This window comes from Selaginella moellendorffii, unplaced genomic scaffold, assembly GCF_000143415.4.
Source record: "Selaginella moellendorffii unplaced genomic scaffold, v1.0 SELMOscaffold_144, whole genome shotgun sequence".
Taxonomy (NCBI): Eukaryota; Viridiplantae; Streptophyta; class Lycopodiopsida; order Selaginellales; family Selaginellaceae; genus Selaginella; species Selaginella moellendorffii.
In genome coordinates this window covers 20,282-38,185 of record NW_003314405.1, presented here as the reverse complement: position 1 = coordinate 38,185, position 17,904 = coordinate 20,282, and the positions used below count along the sequence as shown (strand labels likewise).

The following is a 17,904-nucleotide window of genomic DNA, read 5'->3' as shown; positions in this document are numbered from 1 at the left end:
TTGTTTACAATAGTTAAAACACAATACAATGTTTGGTTTTATGGGATGGTAAATATATGTAATTGAGGAGAGTAAACAGATTTCTATATAAACTTTAGTAAGTAAATGGAATTGTGAACAATGACAATTTTGATAAGTCTTTAAAGTGTAGTTTGTAACATATTTTAGCTAAATATTAATTTAAAAAATAAGTTGAAGTTGGTAAAGATAATATAAAGTTATCTCCTACAGTATGTGATGATAAATAACAATTAAGCACTTGTATTTAGTTTTGAAATGCATTACCTCAAAAGGTTTATTAATAATAATTAACTTTATTCCTAGAATTGTTTTACCAAAGATGCCAAAATGAAAAAATGCCACTAACATGAGATCATCTGAGTAGCTTTTCTTTAAAGCATTCAATACTGAAACATCAGAATAAATATAAAAATTATTTTATAGCAATATGCAAAGATACCTCATCGACTTATATCAAGAAATGTAGCATAATCATAGTAAAAATGCCCTACATAGTCTTCGTTAAATAAAACTAAAATCATAGTTATATTTGAATGTAAAATACCTTTGTAAATCTATACTGTTTTATAATCCAAGGTTATAGGATGGATATTAAAATATTTGGCCATGATTGTCTTTTGATCAATTTCTTTCACAATTTTAGTCTTCTTATCAAAATATGATTAATATGACATCATTTGACTAGCTTTTCCTTCACTTGAATTATTAAACATTCAACACTGAAATAAACTTGGAACATTAGAATAAACATGAAATAATATTTTAAAGCAATAATGCAAATTTACCTCATTGACTTCTATTACAAAATATAGCCCAATCATTCCAAAGACATATAGCAATAACTTTATAAAGCATATTTATTTACTTTCATCTTGCCAAATCATCTCGTAAAAATATAGATTGATGATCTGATTTAGAATGGTTTTTGTTAGATAAAACCAAAAACTTAAATGTTAAATACCTTTGTAGACCCATATTTTTCTTTCATCCAGGATTATGGGATGAAAAACAAAACATATGATTAATGATTTACTTTAAATACCCTACATAGCTTCTGTTAGATAAAACTAAAAGCATGGATACATTTCAATATAAAATACCTTTGTAAATATATATTGTTTTATCATCTAAATTATAAGATAAAAAATAAATTATTTGGTAGTTTTTCCTTCATTTAAAGCATTAAAAATTCAACACTGAAATGAACTTGAAACATTAGAATAAACAGGAAAGAATAATTTGGAGTTATAATGCAAACTTACCTCCTTAACTTCTGCTATAAAAAATACCCCAATCATACCAAAGACATATAGTAATAACTATATAAAGCATGTTTATTTACCTTCGTTTTACCAAACCACCTCATAAAAATTTAGATTGATGATCTGCTTTAAAATGATGTTTGTTAGAAAAAACTAAAAACTTAAATATTAAATACCTTTGCAGACCCATATTTTTCTTCCCTCTAAGATTGTGGGATGAAGAGCAAAATGTTTTTCCATGATTGTCTCCTGTTTTTCTTCTTTCCCAATTGTAATTGTCACTAGCTTAAATATCTCTTGCACATCTTCTGCTTTGGGATTTGTAGTTAACTTGTTTTTGAGAAGACATGAATCCAAAAAGCTTATGAGGCTTCCCTTGATCTCATCCACCATTGCATTCATTATTTCTCCAACACCAGCAAAATGTCCTCCAACTTTAGCCCCAATAAATAATAGGATCAATGTATGTTTAAGTACTGGAGCAAATTTCTTGAGCCAGTTTGGTGGGAGATCCAATTCAACACCTACAGAACTCTTCACTTGATGACCTTTAAAAGTTCCTTGAGGCCATTCACACAAGTAGTGAAGTTTAACATGTGTTCCCAATATTTTGCTGTAATTTTTCCACCTATTATTCTCATCAAGAATATATGGATATTTTGGGCAATCTGTCTCCAATTTCAATAATACTTGAAAACACGTTGTATGGATTGCATTCACTTTATCCATGATAGACTTGAGTCCATTCTTGAGCTCGTTAAGGCTTACTTCAATGTTATCAAGTTTTGTATCCAACTTGTCAAACCGGTTCTCCATTTTATCAAACTTCTTATCAAAATATCTAAAAATTGCATCGAGTTTTGGGTCTTCAATGTTTGGAAACTCAACAACATTTGATGATGCTTTGGGAATTGTGACTTCTCCAACCTCCTCATAGTCCTTTAAGAGTTTATGAAGCTCAACAAACTTATTCACCACTTCATACTTTTGCTCATTAGGCATCAATAACTTGGCCAAAGCATTCTCATCTGAGACCTTCAAATTGTTAATCACATCCCAACTCTCTGCTTCATGTGAATCATTCCAAGTGTGAGAGTAGTCTAGACCGCTTTCTCTTGCTTCACATTTGACTTTCTTTAGTGGATAAATAACTGCATCCCATGATTTTGGTTTGCCCACATTATTTAGTATCCTTCTCCACACATAACCACGTCTCATCACATTTTCTTCAATTTCCAAAGATGGGCAATCCTCCATACATACCCCAATAATGCAATTTCTAATTTTTTCCATCCATCCTTGAGCTTCCTTTTCTAAATCCGGCCTTGGTGTATTCTCTACCTCTTTTGGGTAGTAAATGATGACATCAACCCATTGCCTATCTTTCCAATTGTCTGTGTCTCCCCCAACTCTCACAATTGTGTTGATAAGGTTTTCTTTCAAAGCCACCCATCCATTCCCAAGCTTGATACCTTGCTTGCTTAATTTGTGAAGTTTAACTTGGATCTTTGTGAAAATACTTGCAGGAAACAATTTCAAGTCCTTGTCTTTGCATTCAAACCTCCTGCCCCAGTAGTTGTGGTTTTTTTGAGTGTCAATTGGCACTGAGGGTGACAATAAACATTCTGGAGGTGAATATTCTTCTTGCAATAATGTTGGCATTATCAACTCTTTGGGCAAGTTATGCCAATTCCCATCCCATTTATCATCCCAAGGCAATATCACTCCCATCTCATGGAGCACTCCAAGAATGTACTCCACTATTTTGTCTTGGTTCCCACATTGTTGCTTCAACTGATGTTTAACTCTGTGTGTTTCCATTTGACTTTTGAATTTGCTTGTCTCAGTATGTATGAAGAGTTGCACCACATCCCTCATAAACCATTGGACATCTAAGATGACAAATTGAGACACAATGTCGTCCTCTTCATGTCCCAAGCCAAAGTAAATTGCATCACCAGAATCATGTAGAAATTGCAAGACGAATTTGAGAACATTCTTGGAACTCCTGTGAGGCAAGAGGATTTTGCCAACTTTTTCTAGGGGTATGACCTTCTTGTGAGTTGGATCTTGTACCAATTTCCTCTTTGCTTTGAGACATTCCCGTGGTATTTTTTGCTGGGCTGACAGCAGTTCTTCCAAGCAACTCCCCAACATGGTTTTTATCCCCCTTAAATCTTTCACTTGAGTGGCCACCACCTCAAAACAAAGATCTGTCCCAAACTCAAGTACTTGCTCATAGCCTTTGTCGGAGATTATTGCAGAAACCACCTCCTTTGGGTCAAAGTCGGGTTCTGGAGTGAAAAAGTTCGAGGCAATCAAGACCCTGGGCTTCCTTTTGGGTGAGGCTGATTGACGTGAAGCGATGAACCTCAGCCAGTAAACCAAATTCTGCTTGAAAACGTCACAATTGTCATCCTCCACCTTGCATACGATCAAGAAGAGATCGTTCTCACTTCCTCTGAGAAAGTACTGGTGGAAAGCATGGAACTCTTCCTGTCCAGCCAGGTCGCAAATGAGCAGCTTTTGTTTGGTGGTCGCATAGACAAGTGGTTGCAGCTCAATGCCTGCTGTTGAAGCATGCCTTTGGAGACATGATGGAAACCAAGACACTCTGCGGCAGAGGTTTTTTTTTATTGTGGTCTTTCCAACCCTGCTAGCACCACACAAGAAGAGCTTTGCTGTTGACGGGTTGTCAAAGTCTTTGAATGCACTCTGCTGGAAGATTGCATTCCGCTCTAAAAGACCAGAACACCTCTGCTTGAAAGCTTCAGAAGCTTCGGAATCATTGCCTAGATCAAGCTCTTCCACGAGGCTTTGGTAGTTTTCCTCCAGGGCAGCCAGAATTTGTCTCTTCTGTGCATCACTTGTAAGAAAAGGAGCCCTGAATCTGCGCACCTTGCATTTTGCATCCCCCAGCAACCGGCAAAGATCTTCCAGGTTTTCAATTTCTGACTTAAATTGAATATGTAAGTCTTCAATGCTGCTTCCCAAAAGGCACCTCCATGGCAGCTCCCAGTGACATGACAAAGTCAAAGCTTTCAGAGACTTGCAGCTGGTGATAGCTTTCCAAAAGGGCTCCCCATTCGTGATTTTGCACTCCGATATACCCAAATGCTCCAGTTGGCTCTTCTCTATGCCCTCGGCAAACTCCAACGTTAACTCATCTTCTCCTCCCGCGCTACCCCATATTTCCAAATGGCGCAGCTTACAATGTGGACTTGAGAGAGCTGACCACAGACTGCTGTCCCAGACCATTCCTCCTCCCTCGTTGGGACAATCAAGGTTGAGCTTGATCAGCTTGCAATTGGGATTTTGTAGCGCTTTGCCCAACCATCCACCACCATCACCTGGATAAAGTGGAACGCAGAGTTCCTCCAAGCCACACTTAGCGCTGCTCAGGGCCTCACCCAGGCCCGTTGCATTGCTCAGGTCCTCACTTCGGCAACCTAAAACTGACAGGCTGGTGCCCTCCTGAAGAGCCTTGCATACCCATGGCAACACTCCAGGATCAGTTTCCCAAGATAGGTATAGTCTTTGCAGCGAACAGCTTGGACTCGTGAGTGCCTTGAAGAGTGCTTCACCTGCCCCCTCTGGAAACGATGCCGTCAGTTTTACTAGCTTATTGCAAATGCCATTCTGAAATGCCTGTTCCCACCCTTCCTTGGCAATGCCCTCATCGTCGAAGATGACTAACTCTTCCACCTTGCACTCCTGACTTGCCAGATCCCTACTCAATTTCCCAAATCCTTCCACTGTCATCCTGTTCCCCAGCAATTCGAGACGTTTCAAGTTGTTTCCTGCTTTCCTAAGGAGTTGGCTAAGGAGAGTCTCTGGGTTCCCAACCTTGTCCAACACGAGCTCTGTCAAGCAGTCGAGCTGAGCAAAGGCCAACTCAAGCTCCTGAGGTGGTGTGAGGATGTCTTCGCTTCGCCAATAGAAATCTAGCCCTTTCAAGACCTTGAATTCCTCTGTCATCGTCAGTAGCTTTGCAAACCTCTGCATCTCAATCTGGAGAATATCCTGTCCCTGCTGAGGAGGAGCAATGCCCTCTGCCACCCTTTGCATTCGATCACTGGGAATGCCCAACCTACAAGCGACCCTGGCAGCGAAGTGGATGAATCTGATGTCGAGCTGTGGTACCAAAGCGGCCTTGAGAATGTCAATGTGAGCAGCAGCAGCAGCAGACGAACTGCCATCTCCCACATCCAGAGCCCTGTCTAACCAGCGTGGTCTTGAAATGCAGCAGTTGAGCACACCAATCAGATCCTCCTCTGTGCCTCCAAACCTCTCGACGGTAGCACTCACCTCATCAACAAACTCACCTTTGGATGAGTGAAGCCTCTCCAAGATCTCCCCACAAGTAAACATAATCGCATCGAAGTGCCGCTTGTTGTCCCGCTCCGCTGCGAGAGCCTCCTTGATCTCCTTGACAGAGTCACAGCCGATCCACACTCGTCGCTCCTCCTCCATGGAAGTTTGCCCTAGATCGAGTGATCATGAGTAAACTTCTCCCAGCTGTGGATAAGAAAGTAAGCACGAGTTAGTTTAGGGTTTAGAACAGATAAAATGGGGAAGAAGGGGAAAGGGAAAAGAGAAGACCGAGCGAGTTCGTCGCCACGACAAGGTGTTAGACGAGGATGATATCGATGCGATCTTGGTAAGCAATCTCTGGCCTCTCAATTGTTTTCCTTTTTGTCAGGCGAAACTCCACGAGGAGGAAGCAGAAATTCATGTCGATGAGAATGTAGCAGCTCCTTCACCACAATGCAATTGCTCTGTGCGTAAGAATTCGATTGAAATCTCCACTCTGGAAGCTCACATTCTCTAGACTTCTTTTCTTGCGTTTCAGGTGACTGTAAATCCAGTCAAGGACACTGAGCTGATCGTCTATGGAGGTGAATACTAACAACGGTGACAAGGTTTGTGGTTAGTTTCGCTACGGTGATTTGATCTTCGTGTTTGCTATGCTAGACTTTACGTTTATGGTGATGTCTACCGATACAACATCGAGAAGAACGAGTGGAAGCCTGTCACCAGTCCAAACTCTCCTCCCCCGAGAAGCGCTCACCAGGGGGTTGCGTGGAAAACTGGCTCTTCAGTTTTGGTATCCAGGACTTCTCTTGATTTTGGCAGTGTAGGTGGTGAATTCGGTTTCATCACTATAAGCTGTGTTTCTAGCTGACTTACAAGAGAGTTCTTGCAGGATTTATGGAGACTGGATTTAAACACAAATATGTGTGGCTGGAGCAGCTTCAAACTAAAAGGCTGTCCAGGTGCTCGTTCCGGACATAGATTGGTATGTATTGCACTTCTAAACATAATCTTTATTTTTTTCTTTCTTGCCACAGAAACATAAACTTATTCTATTTGGTGGATTTTATGACACGCTGAGGGAAGAAAGGTCGGCTGTTTCAGCAGTGTAGATGTTTAGTATTGAATTTTTGACACAGGTACTTCAATAATCTTTAAGTGCTGGATTTAGACGATTATAAGGTTTGTTTCTGTCGCTCATCGTTCTTCCTTGTTTTTTAACAACTAAACTGATTTCCTTTTGCAGTGGCAAGAGATAAAACCCAAGCTTGGAGCTGCCTGGCCTTCAGCTGGAGCTGGTTCTCAGCTTGCTGTTTATTTAGATGAGGTATTTGTCTACTAAAAGTATAGTTTTGCGTGTTGTGAACATTTTTTCTTTTCTAGATTTTCTTGTACGGTGGCTATTTCAAAGAGCCTGCCCCTGACAAAGATCAATCCGACAAAGGTGTAGTGCTCGCAGATATGTGGACGTTAGATCCACGGATTGGGAGTGGGACAAGGTTTGCTTGTTTTACATTCTCGTTTGGAGTTTTAGTTTTTCAATGTGTTTTGTGAAGGTGAAAAAATCCGGTTTGGCTCCTGGCCAAGAGCAGGATTATTGTCCACATCTTGTTTGGTGGTGTAGTTGATGCTGACGAGTACGGTTTCAATGCATGCGTTGGAAAAACTAATGTCTTTTGCAGGTGATTCCCTGCACAGCGTTTTTATGATCGAGATGTATATGCTTTCCAGATGGTTTGTATCTCGTCGATTTTTTTAAAATTATCTAAACACCATCGCTCGCAGGTATCCTTTGGAGCTTCTCAAGCCAAAGAGCCTAAAGATTAAGGTATGGCAATCTGAGATTGTGTAGTGGTTAAGTGTGCATCCAAAGCAGAAGAAAGTGGCTGATCCAAATGTGGAAAATGCGTCTCAACGTTGAGCGTTCTGCTTGAAGGTTGTTGCCTGGTGGAAGAATGAATGCTGGAATGGTCGTTGGAAAGGATACTTTGTTTCTGTATGGAGGTATGAAAGAAGTCGGCAAAAAAAAAGTGATACGACGACCTTTCCTCGCTGGACCTTCGATGTGTGGAAGTGCATTATTGAGGTTAGTATGATCGAGCCATCACCCAGCCTCATACTAATGTCTCAAGCAGGAAACACAAAGCGCGTGGATTGAAGCTAGTAAGGAGAAAGGCGAAACTGATGGTGACAACAGTGATGCTGGATCGATTAATAAAGGAAAAGACGAAGAGGACGATGACGAGGTAGTAAAAAAGAAGGATGTAAGAAAACTTGTCGGTTTCCTTTTGTATTCTAGGATGCAGTGGAGTCACTGTGAAGAGGCAGCTGCTATTCTTAGGGGCGAAGGCAAAAAGCTGACACAGAAAGCACGGAAATTAAAGATCGATCCGAGCTGGGCCTGGCTGATTCCCAACAAACACTTTTAGTGAGTGCTGATAGTAGTTCATCTTCCTGTTTTGTTATTGATTTGTCTTTCAGCCTGGAGAAACGCTGAGAGATTTTTTCTCTTGGACGATCATGTATTGGCAAATGGCACCTTACGATCACACCCAACACACTGGAAAGGTGACAACGCAGGTTTTCTTTCGCTCGTTCTTCATGCTCTTTGCATCTATCAGGAGCTCAGGAAGGATGGATTTGACTTGGCAAAGACACGCTACAGACAACTTAAACCCATCCTTGACAAGGTAAAGTGGTGTCTCAAGAAGGAATCCTCACAACAGCATTGTTTGATTTGCAGCTCGTGAGACTTGAAGCCGACCACAACGCCGAAGAGGAGGCTACCAAACCTTCCAAAGAGCGCAGCAAGAAGAAACGATAAGGTCCGTGATCTCTGAAAGTTCTAGCTGAAAATTAAATGAATAGATTACAGTTATTCCCAAAGGTATGGTGACTGCTTTCCTTTTCTAGAGGCAATGCCATTGCCATGAAACCACTAGTATACAATCTCTGCGTCGCATCATCAATGGTGATAGAAGGTTAATTAATAACCACGATCCGAATGCATGAAATGGATATCCTGCTCTTACCCAGGATAAAGTTTGATTGCTCGCAGAGTGTATGGGCCTGATAAAGTTTATATTTCCATGATTGCTCGCAGAGTGTATGGGCCTGAGATATCCATGGCTTGCTTTCAGTTGCCTTTCGTAAAGTGCAGAGTGAACACTCTCTCTACGCGGTCCATAAACTTTACTACCTGGAGTGCATTGGAGCAATGAAATTCCATCAGCAAGACCCTCAAAGGAAAATTTCTTCACACCTTGTCCGACGTTGCAAAATGCGAGTTTTCGACCATCTTGAGATAACTGCCAGACTCCAGTCACCTGAAAATTTAAAAAACCTTTTTAGAAGTCTGCAGTAATTTTCCATTTTCCATAAGTACCTTGTCATATTTCTTGCGGATCCTGACGAATGCCATCATGTTCAAGGAGCTGCCAAGTAAGTTTTCAACACTTTGAGAACATGGATCAATCGTATAGAGGTCATTCACCTGAAGTTTCTTAGGAGTCGAAGCCCACGATAAAATTCGACAAAGGCCGTCTGGAGCATCTTGGCTGCTCGCTGAACCTTTCCTTTGTTGCCGGGCTCCCCTTCAAGCTCTGAGATTCGTCATCTACAACATGGCAGAGATCAAACGATTCCAAGTTAAGTGCCACAGAATTAGAGGCTGCTAGAACGAACCTTGCATAGGGATGAGCTCTTCCATTTGGATGTGAAGTTGCCGTGCTTGAGCATCGTACTCGTCTTCCTTGCATCTAAAAAACTTGTCCACTTTGTTGAGCTGATCGTCAAGGCCGAAAAAGAAGCTCTTTTCGTGATCCGATCGAGTTCCAAACAGCTCTGTCTCGTAAAAATCCTCGCCATCTCCAATTCTCGTCTTGTGCACAACCTGATCATATTGAAGTGTTTTAGACCATCATCACAGACCATGGACGTTTCCGAGGATATGGATTGTTCGCAGCAGCTGCTCAGGATGGCGCTGGGATTTTGCAGCAAGTTTTCAAGCTTGCTCTTGTCAACCGAGAAGACATTTGGATCGAACACCTTGTGCTGCTGGTTCTTGGTATGTAGGATCTGGGTTTTGATTCTCTTGACAACTTTCTTGAGCTGCTTGTAGTCGCAGTACTTCACCCGCCACTCTGGGACGAGCTGGCCCTCCAGCTGCTTCTGGAACTTCACCATGTCTGAAAGCTTGGATTACCTGAGGCGAACATCGTCAAGAAAACGATCAAGCAAGAGATGAAATACCTGGAGGAAATGGTGTCAAGTTCAGAATGCCTCTTCAAACTTTTCTGGCGCCTGTGCTCTGGAAGCAGAGGAAGAACAGTGGCAGTGAGCATATGACGAGACAAATGGTGGCGTGGAATCATCAAATGCATTGTGCTGGGGAGGAGCACCACCAATTCTCACAAGAAAACAGCGCCTTAAGATCATCTCTGGAAAAAAGGGGGAAAGCCTTCGTTTCTCACCGAGGCCAGCGAACAATTACATAAGAACACGTTTTCCCGAGTGAAACTGACGCAGCAGAGTGCAAGAGGAGAGAAGAAGCAAGCGATCCATTGGCCTATGGAACTAAAAATGGAAGCAAAAGGACAGGGAATGCAGGGGAATCTACATGAAAAGAAGCTGCCGTAAGTTACACAGTTACACACACTCTCACACACTTCAACTCTTTTCTTGTCAACACGAGTAATTTATGCGAGCGAAAGGGAATGAAAGAATCATTTGAGCATCTAAAGCATGGAAGGAAGCGAGGCACGTACTCTTTCTGGAAATCACGCTTATGGAGCGTTTTGTTTCGTCAGAGTCCCGATTGCTGGCGCAACCAAACTGAAAGAATCGCAAGCTCAGAACTACGAAAGCAAAGAAAAAACTTACTCTTGAAAGGGGACGAAGAGGAGAAGAATAACCGAAGGAGCCAAGCTTGGAATCGAGAGAGCTTGTCGAGTTCTCGAGGTGAGAGCCCTTTGCTCACTCAAAAACTTGGAGCCTTCTCTCCTTCTGCGAGAGGAAGAGGGAGCGGGGGGAGTTTGCAATGAAGGTGGTGGTCGCATTTTATACTCTGGTTGGCCGACTAGAGACACACAAGACATGGAAGAATAGTGGTGTGATAATTGCCCGACTATCATCAAAGGGGGGTATAAGGGTGAGAACTTTGCTTTGAATCACTGGATATGCAGCTCGGGATATGCTGAGAGAAGTCCGCCATACCACGCAGAAAGAAAGAGAACGAAAATAAATGCATTTTAGCTTATCTTCCATTCGCAATGCTCCACCTTCTTAGTGGCCCGATTATACTTTTCCTTTTCCTTGCCAGATTCTGCACAATTCTTCGGTAAGAAAGCCAAAACTTCTGGCTGTAAAGCATTTCACGTACCAGTCTGTGGGTTTTTAACATTGATCCGCATCGTTTTATTGACGACGTGGACCCCAACCCGCCGGGTTTTTTCTCCTTCCATTTGCTGTTCATCGAAAGCTTGCTGAGACACGCGATTTAAATCCAGAATACAAACCTCTCCGTTGCTACTGATGAGTTTGATCCCTGTCGTTCCGACCTGAGTGTGCTTGATTCTCGCTTTTGATCCTGATGTCACCCTGTTCTACAGCAACCACCATGAATGGATGAGTATAAATGTGTAAACATACCCTCGTTTTCCTTCACCATATATCAATCTCAGTAAACCTGGAATTTGTATGCCACTGCACACACAGCAGCATCCACTAAATTAGATTCCAGAGCTGAGAACTTTAACACGCTTACCTGGACGATGACTCGTCCCTGCTTATTTTTTCGCCTATCGTTGGCTGTGCCTCCTACATTAGGAGCAAAGGTCTTCCCGCATAACCATCAAGCCACGTTTCGTGGATTCGTAATGCACTCGCATAAGGCATGCCATCCTGTAAGAGAAGCAAAGCTGAATAACTCCACCAAGACAAAGCGATAAGAACGCCACCTCATATTGAAACACACGGCGGTTGTCAAGCGATAATTCAGCTCTTCGTCTGGAATGCACCAGCAATAAAATAATGCATATGACTCAGAAAGAAGAACTTAACGTACCCGTTCGCTGCCACTTATCAAACTTGACAACCCAAGTAACGTCCCCAACCTTCGTCGCACGAATTCGATCAACCCACATACAGAAGTTCTTTCCCCTGTAAATACCGTGGAGGGGACGTAGAATCTCAACGCTTCTACGAAGATCGTCTTCTAGTCCCAGCGTTGAGTCAGGGGCCTGCCAGCCATTTCGTTGCTCAACCATCAAAAACTACTAAACACGAGGAACTTACCATTGGCCTTTTCAAGTGTTCAAACACCTCGTGGGAGCTTTCAACCTCGCCTCGTAACCATCTCACACAGTAGCACCACTCCACGTCCGATCAACCCTTCGGTGTCCCCAGCAGTGAGCTGGCTCAGTAAGTCGGCATCCCTGGGCGAAACACAAGGATCAAACTTGAACTCTCGGATAGCTTGTGAGATTCCCGAAGCGCATCTTTCAGTGCCACGAAAGATCTTGGGATTGTCTTTGGCATTATCAAGGTACCACTGCGTAAGATCTTCAAACGCATTCCCGACCTGAGATCGTCAGTGAGTGAGTGAGTGATCAATCGACTTCAAGAACTTAAGATCACTCCAGAAACGTCTTTGACGGCAAAGAGCTCAGAATCGTTGCCGGAATCACCACACACAAGAACTTTCTGAGGAGCTCTGCCTTCCCTCATGAGCTGTCCCTTGTCAGCTGCTCAAGGATTAGATCACAAAAGCTTCGAACGATCCTCTAAAAACTTGCCTCACACTCGATCAATCTCTTCAACAGCCTCCGCCTTCTTCAGCTTGAAGCTGACTTTGTGAGGTCGCTGTGCTTGCTCTCCGACCTCTTCCTGGAAGAGCAATCCAAGGCAGCCTCATACTAATGTCTCAAGGGTTATCCTCATCACAATCACCTGGCTATGGTGGTGGTGGTGGTGGCTCTGCTGCTGCTGCTGCTGCCCGATCAAATTCCCCGAGCACTGCCCTCCTGGTTGAGCACCGAGATCCACGTCCCGCTCTCCTTGGCAGTCATCTTGTCTTGCAAGCACTTGGACTGCCTCACGAGCTTCCTGATCTTCCCGATATCCGGGGACATGTGTCGGATCACCGCAGTGACAACTCCAACCTTCCACACCTTCTTGAGATCATGGGGCTTCTTATACGGCGGCGGCCCCTGCCCCTTTGGAAGCCCAAGCTCGGGCCACCACTCCTCGTCGCCGCTCGGCCACCACGGCGGCGCCACCCCTTTCTCCAGCGGGTACCTCCGCTGGGGTGGATCGCAGTGCTGCATTGCGTGGTGTCCTGGAGCTCCTGGAAAGTGTGTGGCGTCGGGGCGGCGGCGGAGAGCTGGCCAGCGCCGCCGCCGGATCTGGAGCAGATGCCCTCGTACTTGGCCATGGCGGCGGGGCCGTTCCGATCGAAGCGGACCTTCTCCTTCCATCACGCGGTTGTTGTTGCTGGCGCCGCTCACTGGCTTGCCCTTCTCGGGGATGATGCCATAGACGAATCCTTGGGCTTTGCAGACCTCCATCATCTTGAGCGTGTACTTGAGGATCCCGTCCTGGGCTCGCAACATCTTCCGCCGGGCTTGCTCCTGGAGATTGCCCAGATTCTGGTGCTGCGCTGCTGGGCCGCCGTGATGCTGCTGCTGCTGCTGCTGCCCATGGCTGTGATTCGAGTGATTCGAGGAGAATGCGTTGTTGACCCTGGCCTTTTGCTTGTCCTTGATCCGCTTGAGCCGCAGCCGATCGTTCCAAATCCTCTTCTCCAGCTCGTCCACGTCCATGTCGTCGTCGCTGAAATCCTCGTGATCCTGGACGACCGCCTCGCCCAGGCCTCATCGTTGTCTCCCACAAGATCCACGTCCAGGCCATAGCAGAGGTCCGGGTCGCCGCCGTGGAGCTCCATCTTGCGGATCGATCGGAGTGGAAATATTTCGAGCAAGCGCTTCCGAGAGGAGGGAATATTTCGGAGCGATTACCTCCAATTCGCCATGGAAAGCCGAGGATCGAATGGGAAAAGCGAGGAAGATCACGGGAAGCAGAGAGAAAGAAGGAAAAAGCTCGATTCAACGCGAGCCCCTTGTGTGATTACCTAGCTCCATCGATGCCCCGTCGACGCGCGCTCGATCGCGCCCGTGACACAGTGGCGCAGCGCCTTCAAATTCGACACATTGCCCGGGCAAGCGTCATAATCCCAATGCCGCCACCGCTGCGAGGCGCTGCCAACACGATCAACGAGAATCGATGCCCTAGCGCATCAAGATCCCCGCTTTGCTCGGCGAGAGAGAGAAGAGCAAAGGCGCAGCGCCCCTCGCCATAGCCAACTACTAGCTAATAGCTATCCATCCAAATGCCGTACAATTCCCCCAGGTCGGGTTTCTGACATGGAAGTCCACTGGCTTTTTGACACGTGGCACAGCTACATCTGGATATACAATCCAGCCACCGTGGACGCCCTTTTCAGCCCTTCGGGCTTGCTATCTGCCTCAAATTTAGCTATAACCGGTTTGTTGCCAGATTTAGCAGCTCCCCGAATTTAAGTTTGTCGGAATCCAGTTTGGGTCATAAAATGGACCACTGGGGGACGCCGGGCTCGAACCCGGACCAGCGGATGCCGCGCCGCGCCGGACTCGAGCCACGGACCGGCGGTCTCGTCGCCGGACTCGAACCTGCCACCGTACGCTCTACGCCTCCACCGCTACCATACGCCTCTCTCTAGTTTATTATACGCCTCCAATCCTTGGTAGTGCTTCCTCATGATCACCTCTATGTGACAACCAACCCCGCGTAGAGTACGCGGGGTACGACGTTTGAAACTCCATTCATTGGGCTTTGTTAAAGAGAATAAAAGAGAGAACGCCACTGTAGCAAAACCTAGAAATCAAAAACTAAGGGGATGACAATGCTAGTAGTTCTTCTTTTTTACATCGTGCCATTATTGGTTTGACTCTATAGCTTAGATGCCGGTGCCTTAACCCTAGCGAATAATAGAATATTCGCTGCCGGAGAATATTCCGGAATCGGCCCATGGTCCACCAGTGACAAGAGGTTTTGGGCCCCCCCCCTAAAATGCTTATTTTTATTGTTCGCTGGGAGTCCATGTTCCCTCTTTAGCTCCCCATGTGTGGCCTTTGTTTTTGTTGCCAGCCAAAGAAACACACAGAAAGTTTGAAGGAGAGAGAGAGCGCAAAAATCTGAGAGGAGAGAGAAATGGCACCGGCTTTGATTGACTTTGCCGCGCTCCACTTCTTTGATCCCTCCATCTCCATCTCGTCCTTTTTCTTTTTCTACTTGGACTCGGACGATTCGATCCATGTCATGTTTCGCTCGAAGTCGATGGATCACTGCCCGATCACTCCACCACTTCTTGTCGACTGGAAAAGTCTTTAAATTCCTCTCGCTGATGCGATCAGCACGGCATTAGCCTGAGATCAAGGCCGCGGATCATCCAGCAAAGTCTAAGCTTTTTGCCAAGGATGTGACAAGCTAACGTGTTGTCCAGAGCGCTTACAGGTTCCATTGTTTTTTCCATGACAATTCTTTTTCCTCCGGCGACCGGCACGAAAGTCGTCCGAAGCAACCCAAACTGGAAACAAGATACATGCCCAGTTTCTCGGACAGATTTCCTCAAGCCCGGCAGCACACGGAAGACGAAGAAATTCGTTAAAAAATCCACGAGCAAGGAGAGAGAGAGAGAGAGAGACATAAAGAACTTTGCCAAGCCCAAAGTCGTTGATGTTAAGCTAGGCCATGCTTGAAGCGCGTGATGATGATCATGAAAGTTCCTGTCGAGATGCTCGGTGGATTCTCCGTGTCTCCAGCTAGAGACTTATCGATCAATCCACAGTGTGCGGCAGCCGTCGTTTCGCTCGATCGCTCCCTCGTTTGCAAAAGCTCGGACTTGACGATCCTTCTCTTTCTGCCATGGATTCCTCCATGAAGAGACCACCGAGCCAAGTTGCGAGAGTGAGGTTAAGCTGTAGTGATCTTACGGACATCCTCTTTTTGGATTGCTTCCTTTTTTACTCCGCGTATCGTATCGACACTGTTGTAGAAGAAACAAACGAGTTTTGGAGGTAGCAACTTCCCTTCCATTTGATTGATACATGAAGAACAAGATATCGCTTGCAAGTGGAAGATCACACGGGAGATGTTTGGAGTCAAACTGGAACTTTCGTGATTGTTACGAGCACCTCCCCTGAATCCAGCACCACACTATCTATCTGGTAATGTTTCAAAACGAGTAAACTAATCAGTGTTTGTTGGGAATGAATGTTTGTGCTGCTTGGCCACTTGCACTGCGGCAGCAGAGGAGGATGTTTTGCGGCAACTATACCCGACTAAATCGAAGTACTTTAATTGCAATTTGCAAGATCACAAGTACTAGTTCTGAAGAAAAACAGCAAGATGTGCTTATAATCAAAGCATTCTTGCAATGCAAGTGGAAATTCACTATGTTTACCTAGGCTTTCCAAGGATGCTTCATCTGAATTGTATAGTGTCACCCTGCCATATGAAAAAGACAAGAGAAAAATTCTTACTCACTAGAGTTTGGCAATTTTACTTTAGCTACTACAATTTTTCCATTGTTGATACTCACTGTAGCTTCATTCAACTCCACACTTTTTTACTTGATTAGAGATGTAAAGTTTTGTCTCATGTTCTAGAATTTTGTCTATAGTTACAAAACCACAAGTTTATCCATAAATGCATTAATATTACTATAAACAATTAAAGAGAATAACTTGAAAGATGATCAATAGGGTTCAAATATAGAAGGAAAGTGCTTATGAATAAAAATATATCTTATTTTCCAAGTGCATTCATTTTTTCAATTGGTTAAAGGTCTTGGGATATTTAGGGTTAAGTGTCTCTCCGGGAATTTCAAATTTAAGAGTTTATAATTATTTCAATGCAAAGGTATAATTTCAACTTATCTCTCTTCCTTTCAGTTTATTTTCTTTGCTTTTCAATATGTAGTGAGTGAAATGCTTTCACTCGTAAGTTTTTCATAGGTGAGTGAATAAAACTTGATTAACTCTTATAACCTACTTTTCCAAAGTTACATTTAAGATGGCCAAATGAGCAGTGTGATGTGCTCTTACAACCAAGTAAATAGTTTCTTAACTTGTGCTAATCAAAGTTTGCTCACAAATATAATACAAAATAGGTGGAGATGCAATAAATTTATTCATTTCTCTCCTCGAGAAAAATCATTCTTTTACTTTTTATTAAATATATAGTTTTTACTCCCTTAGCCAAAGATGCAGTTGTTGATTTCATATTATAGGTAAAAATTTGATAATTAGAATTGTTGCAGGTTTCAATATTAATTTTGGGACCAACTTCTAAAGTTTTAGCAAGATTATTTTAAATTAATAAATTCAAAACTTTTTCTTGACAATCATGAGAAATCAACACTTCAAATTAGAAATATCACCAAGGTTAACTTTAACCATATAATATCCAATCTCATTACAACCAAAATGTGGCTTAGATTATTCAATGGCAATCCAAACACTTAACTATATTCATCGCTTGTAGATGCAATGATAATTATCAACAATTTGCTTTAGATATTGCTTTCCAAGGAATTGTTCTCCTAAAAAATAATGGCTTACTACTTTTATTCACAATCTTGAAAATTGTGGCTCTTATAGGAAACAATGTAAATACAACATACATGATACTTGGAAACTACAAATATGAAAGATAAATTTTTTCTCAAAACTCTTTAGATATTATTTATGGTTTTTTTGGAGAAATGTTATACAAGTATGTATCACCTTTGCAAAACATGCAAATCTACAATAATAACATCCTCTATTTATAATATTTATTTCGAGAATGTAGTTTCAACTCATCTCCAACATTTCATATGCAACCACTTATTCTATTATTCTTGTGATCACTACTTTTTGTTGATATCTTGGCTTTCAAGGACAACTTATGAATCTCAAGTGTTATTTGGTTTAGATATTCTAGTTAGTCCAAAGGTGCTATTCTCACTCTTATTACTTTTGGACCATAAAATCCAAGTATTCCATCTCTTGCTTTTTTTTCTTTGGAATACAAATATTGAATCTAAAATTAAGTGGTCATTTGGTAAATACTTAGTACCACAAGGCATCCATAAATGTTTCCATGTTAGATATGAAAATGAAATACAATCCATTGTTGATATTTAAGGAGAAGGTATCAATTTTACACAAGGTTACTAACAACTTTGGTGATATAGTAAACAACCTCTTACGAGTGAGATTTGGAGAGT

General features: G+C 43.2%; 1 protein-coding gene and 2 pseudogenes across 3 annotated transcripts; 1 reads left to right on the top strand and 2 right to left on the bottom strand.

The window, feature by feature from the left end:
- Window positions 1-631: 631 nt before the first annotated feature.
- LOC9646473 lies at window positions 632-5,774 on the bottom strand. 2 transcript variants are annotated; one of them, XM_024666594.1, is made up of 6 exons: window positions 1,460-5,774; window positions 1,284-1,409; window positions 1,122-1,217; window positions 983-1,064; window positions 807-929; window positions 632-740 (listed from the first exon to the last, which is right to left on the bottom strand). In XM_024666594.1, the coding sequence occupies exons 1-2, from the start codon at window positions 5,754-5,756 to the stop codon at window positions 1,384-1,386; spliced, it is 4,323 nt and encodes a 1,440-aa protein (XP_024522362.1). In that variant the 5' UTR covers window positions 5,757-5,774; the 3' UTR covers window positions 632-740; window positions 807-929; window positions 983-1,064; window positions 1,122-1,217; window positions 1,284-1,383. The 2 variants fall into 2 exon arrangements, with proteins under 2 accessions (XP_024522362.1, XP_024522363.1); XM_024666595.1 differs by having other exon boundaries at window positions 1,284-1,406.
- A 68-nt stretch (window positions 5,775-5,842) lies between these two features.
- LOC9646151 lies at window positions 5,843-8,483 on the top strand (annotated as a pseudogene).
- Window positions 8,484-8,663: 180 nt separating this feature from the next.
- LOC9646150 lies at window positions 8,664-14,004 on the bottom strand (annotated as a pseudogene). Its single transcript, XR_002991240.1, has 15 exons — window positions 11,892-14,004; window positions 11,662-11,836; window positions 11,555-11,603; window positions 11,362-11,498; window positions 11,247-11,300; window positions 11,114-11,195; window positions 10,978-11,062; window positions 10,479-10,920; window positions 10,364-10,430; window positions 9,849-9,906; window positions 9,282-9,801; window positions 9,091-9,213; window positions 8,983-9,031; window positions 8,860-8,923; window positions 8,664-8,796 (listed from the first exon to the last, which is right to left on the bottom strand). The product of XR_002991240.1 is annotated as an ETHYLENE INSENSITIVE 3-like 1 protein (transcript).
- Window positions 14,005-17,904: the final 3,900 nt, after the last annotated feature.

What these genes read in the sequence shown, in the direction of transcription:
- LOC9646473 (XM_024666594.1), bottom strand. Translation starts at nt 5,756, where the DNA reads ATGGAGGAGGAGCGACGAGTGTGGATCGGCTGTGACTCTGTCAAGGAG. An exon ending in AAAAATATGGGTCTGCAAAG is followed by an intron (nt 1,410 to 1,459) that starts GTATTTAATATT and finishes ATCATTTTAAAG; the next exon opens with CAGATCATCAATCTAAATTT.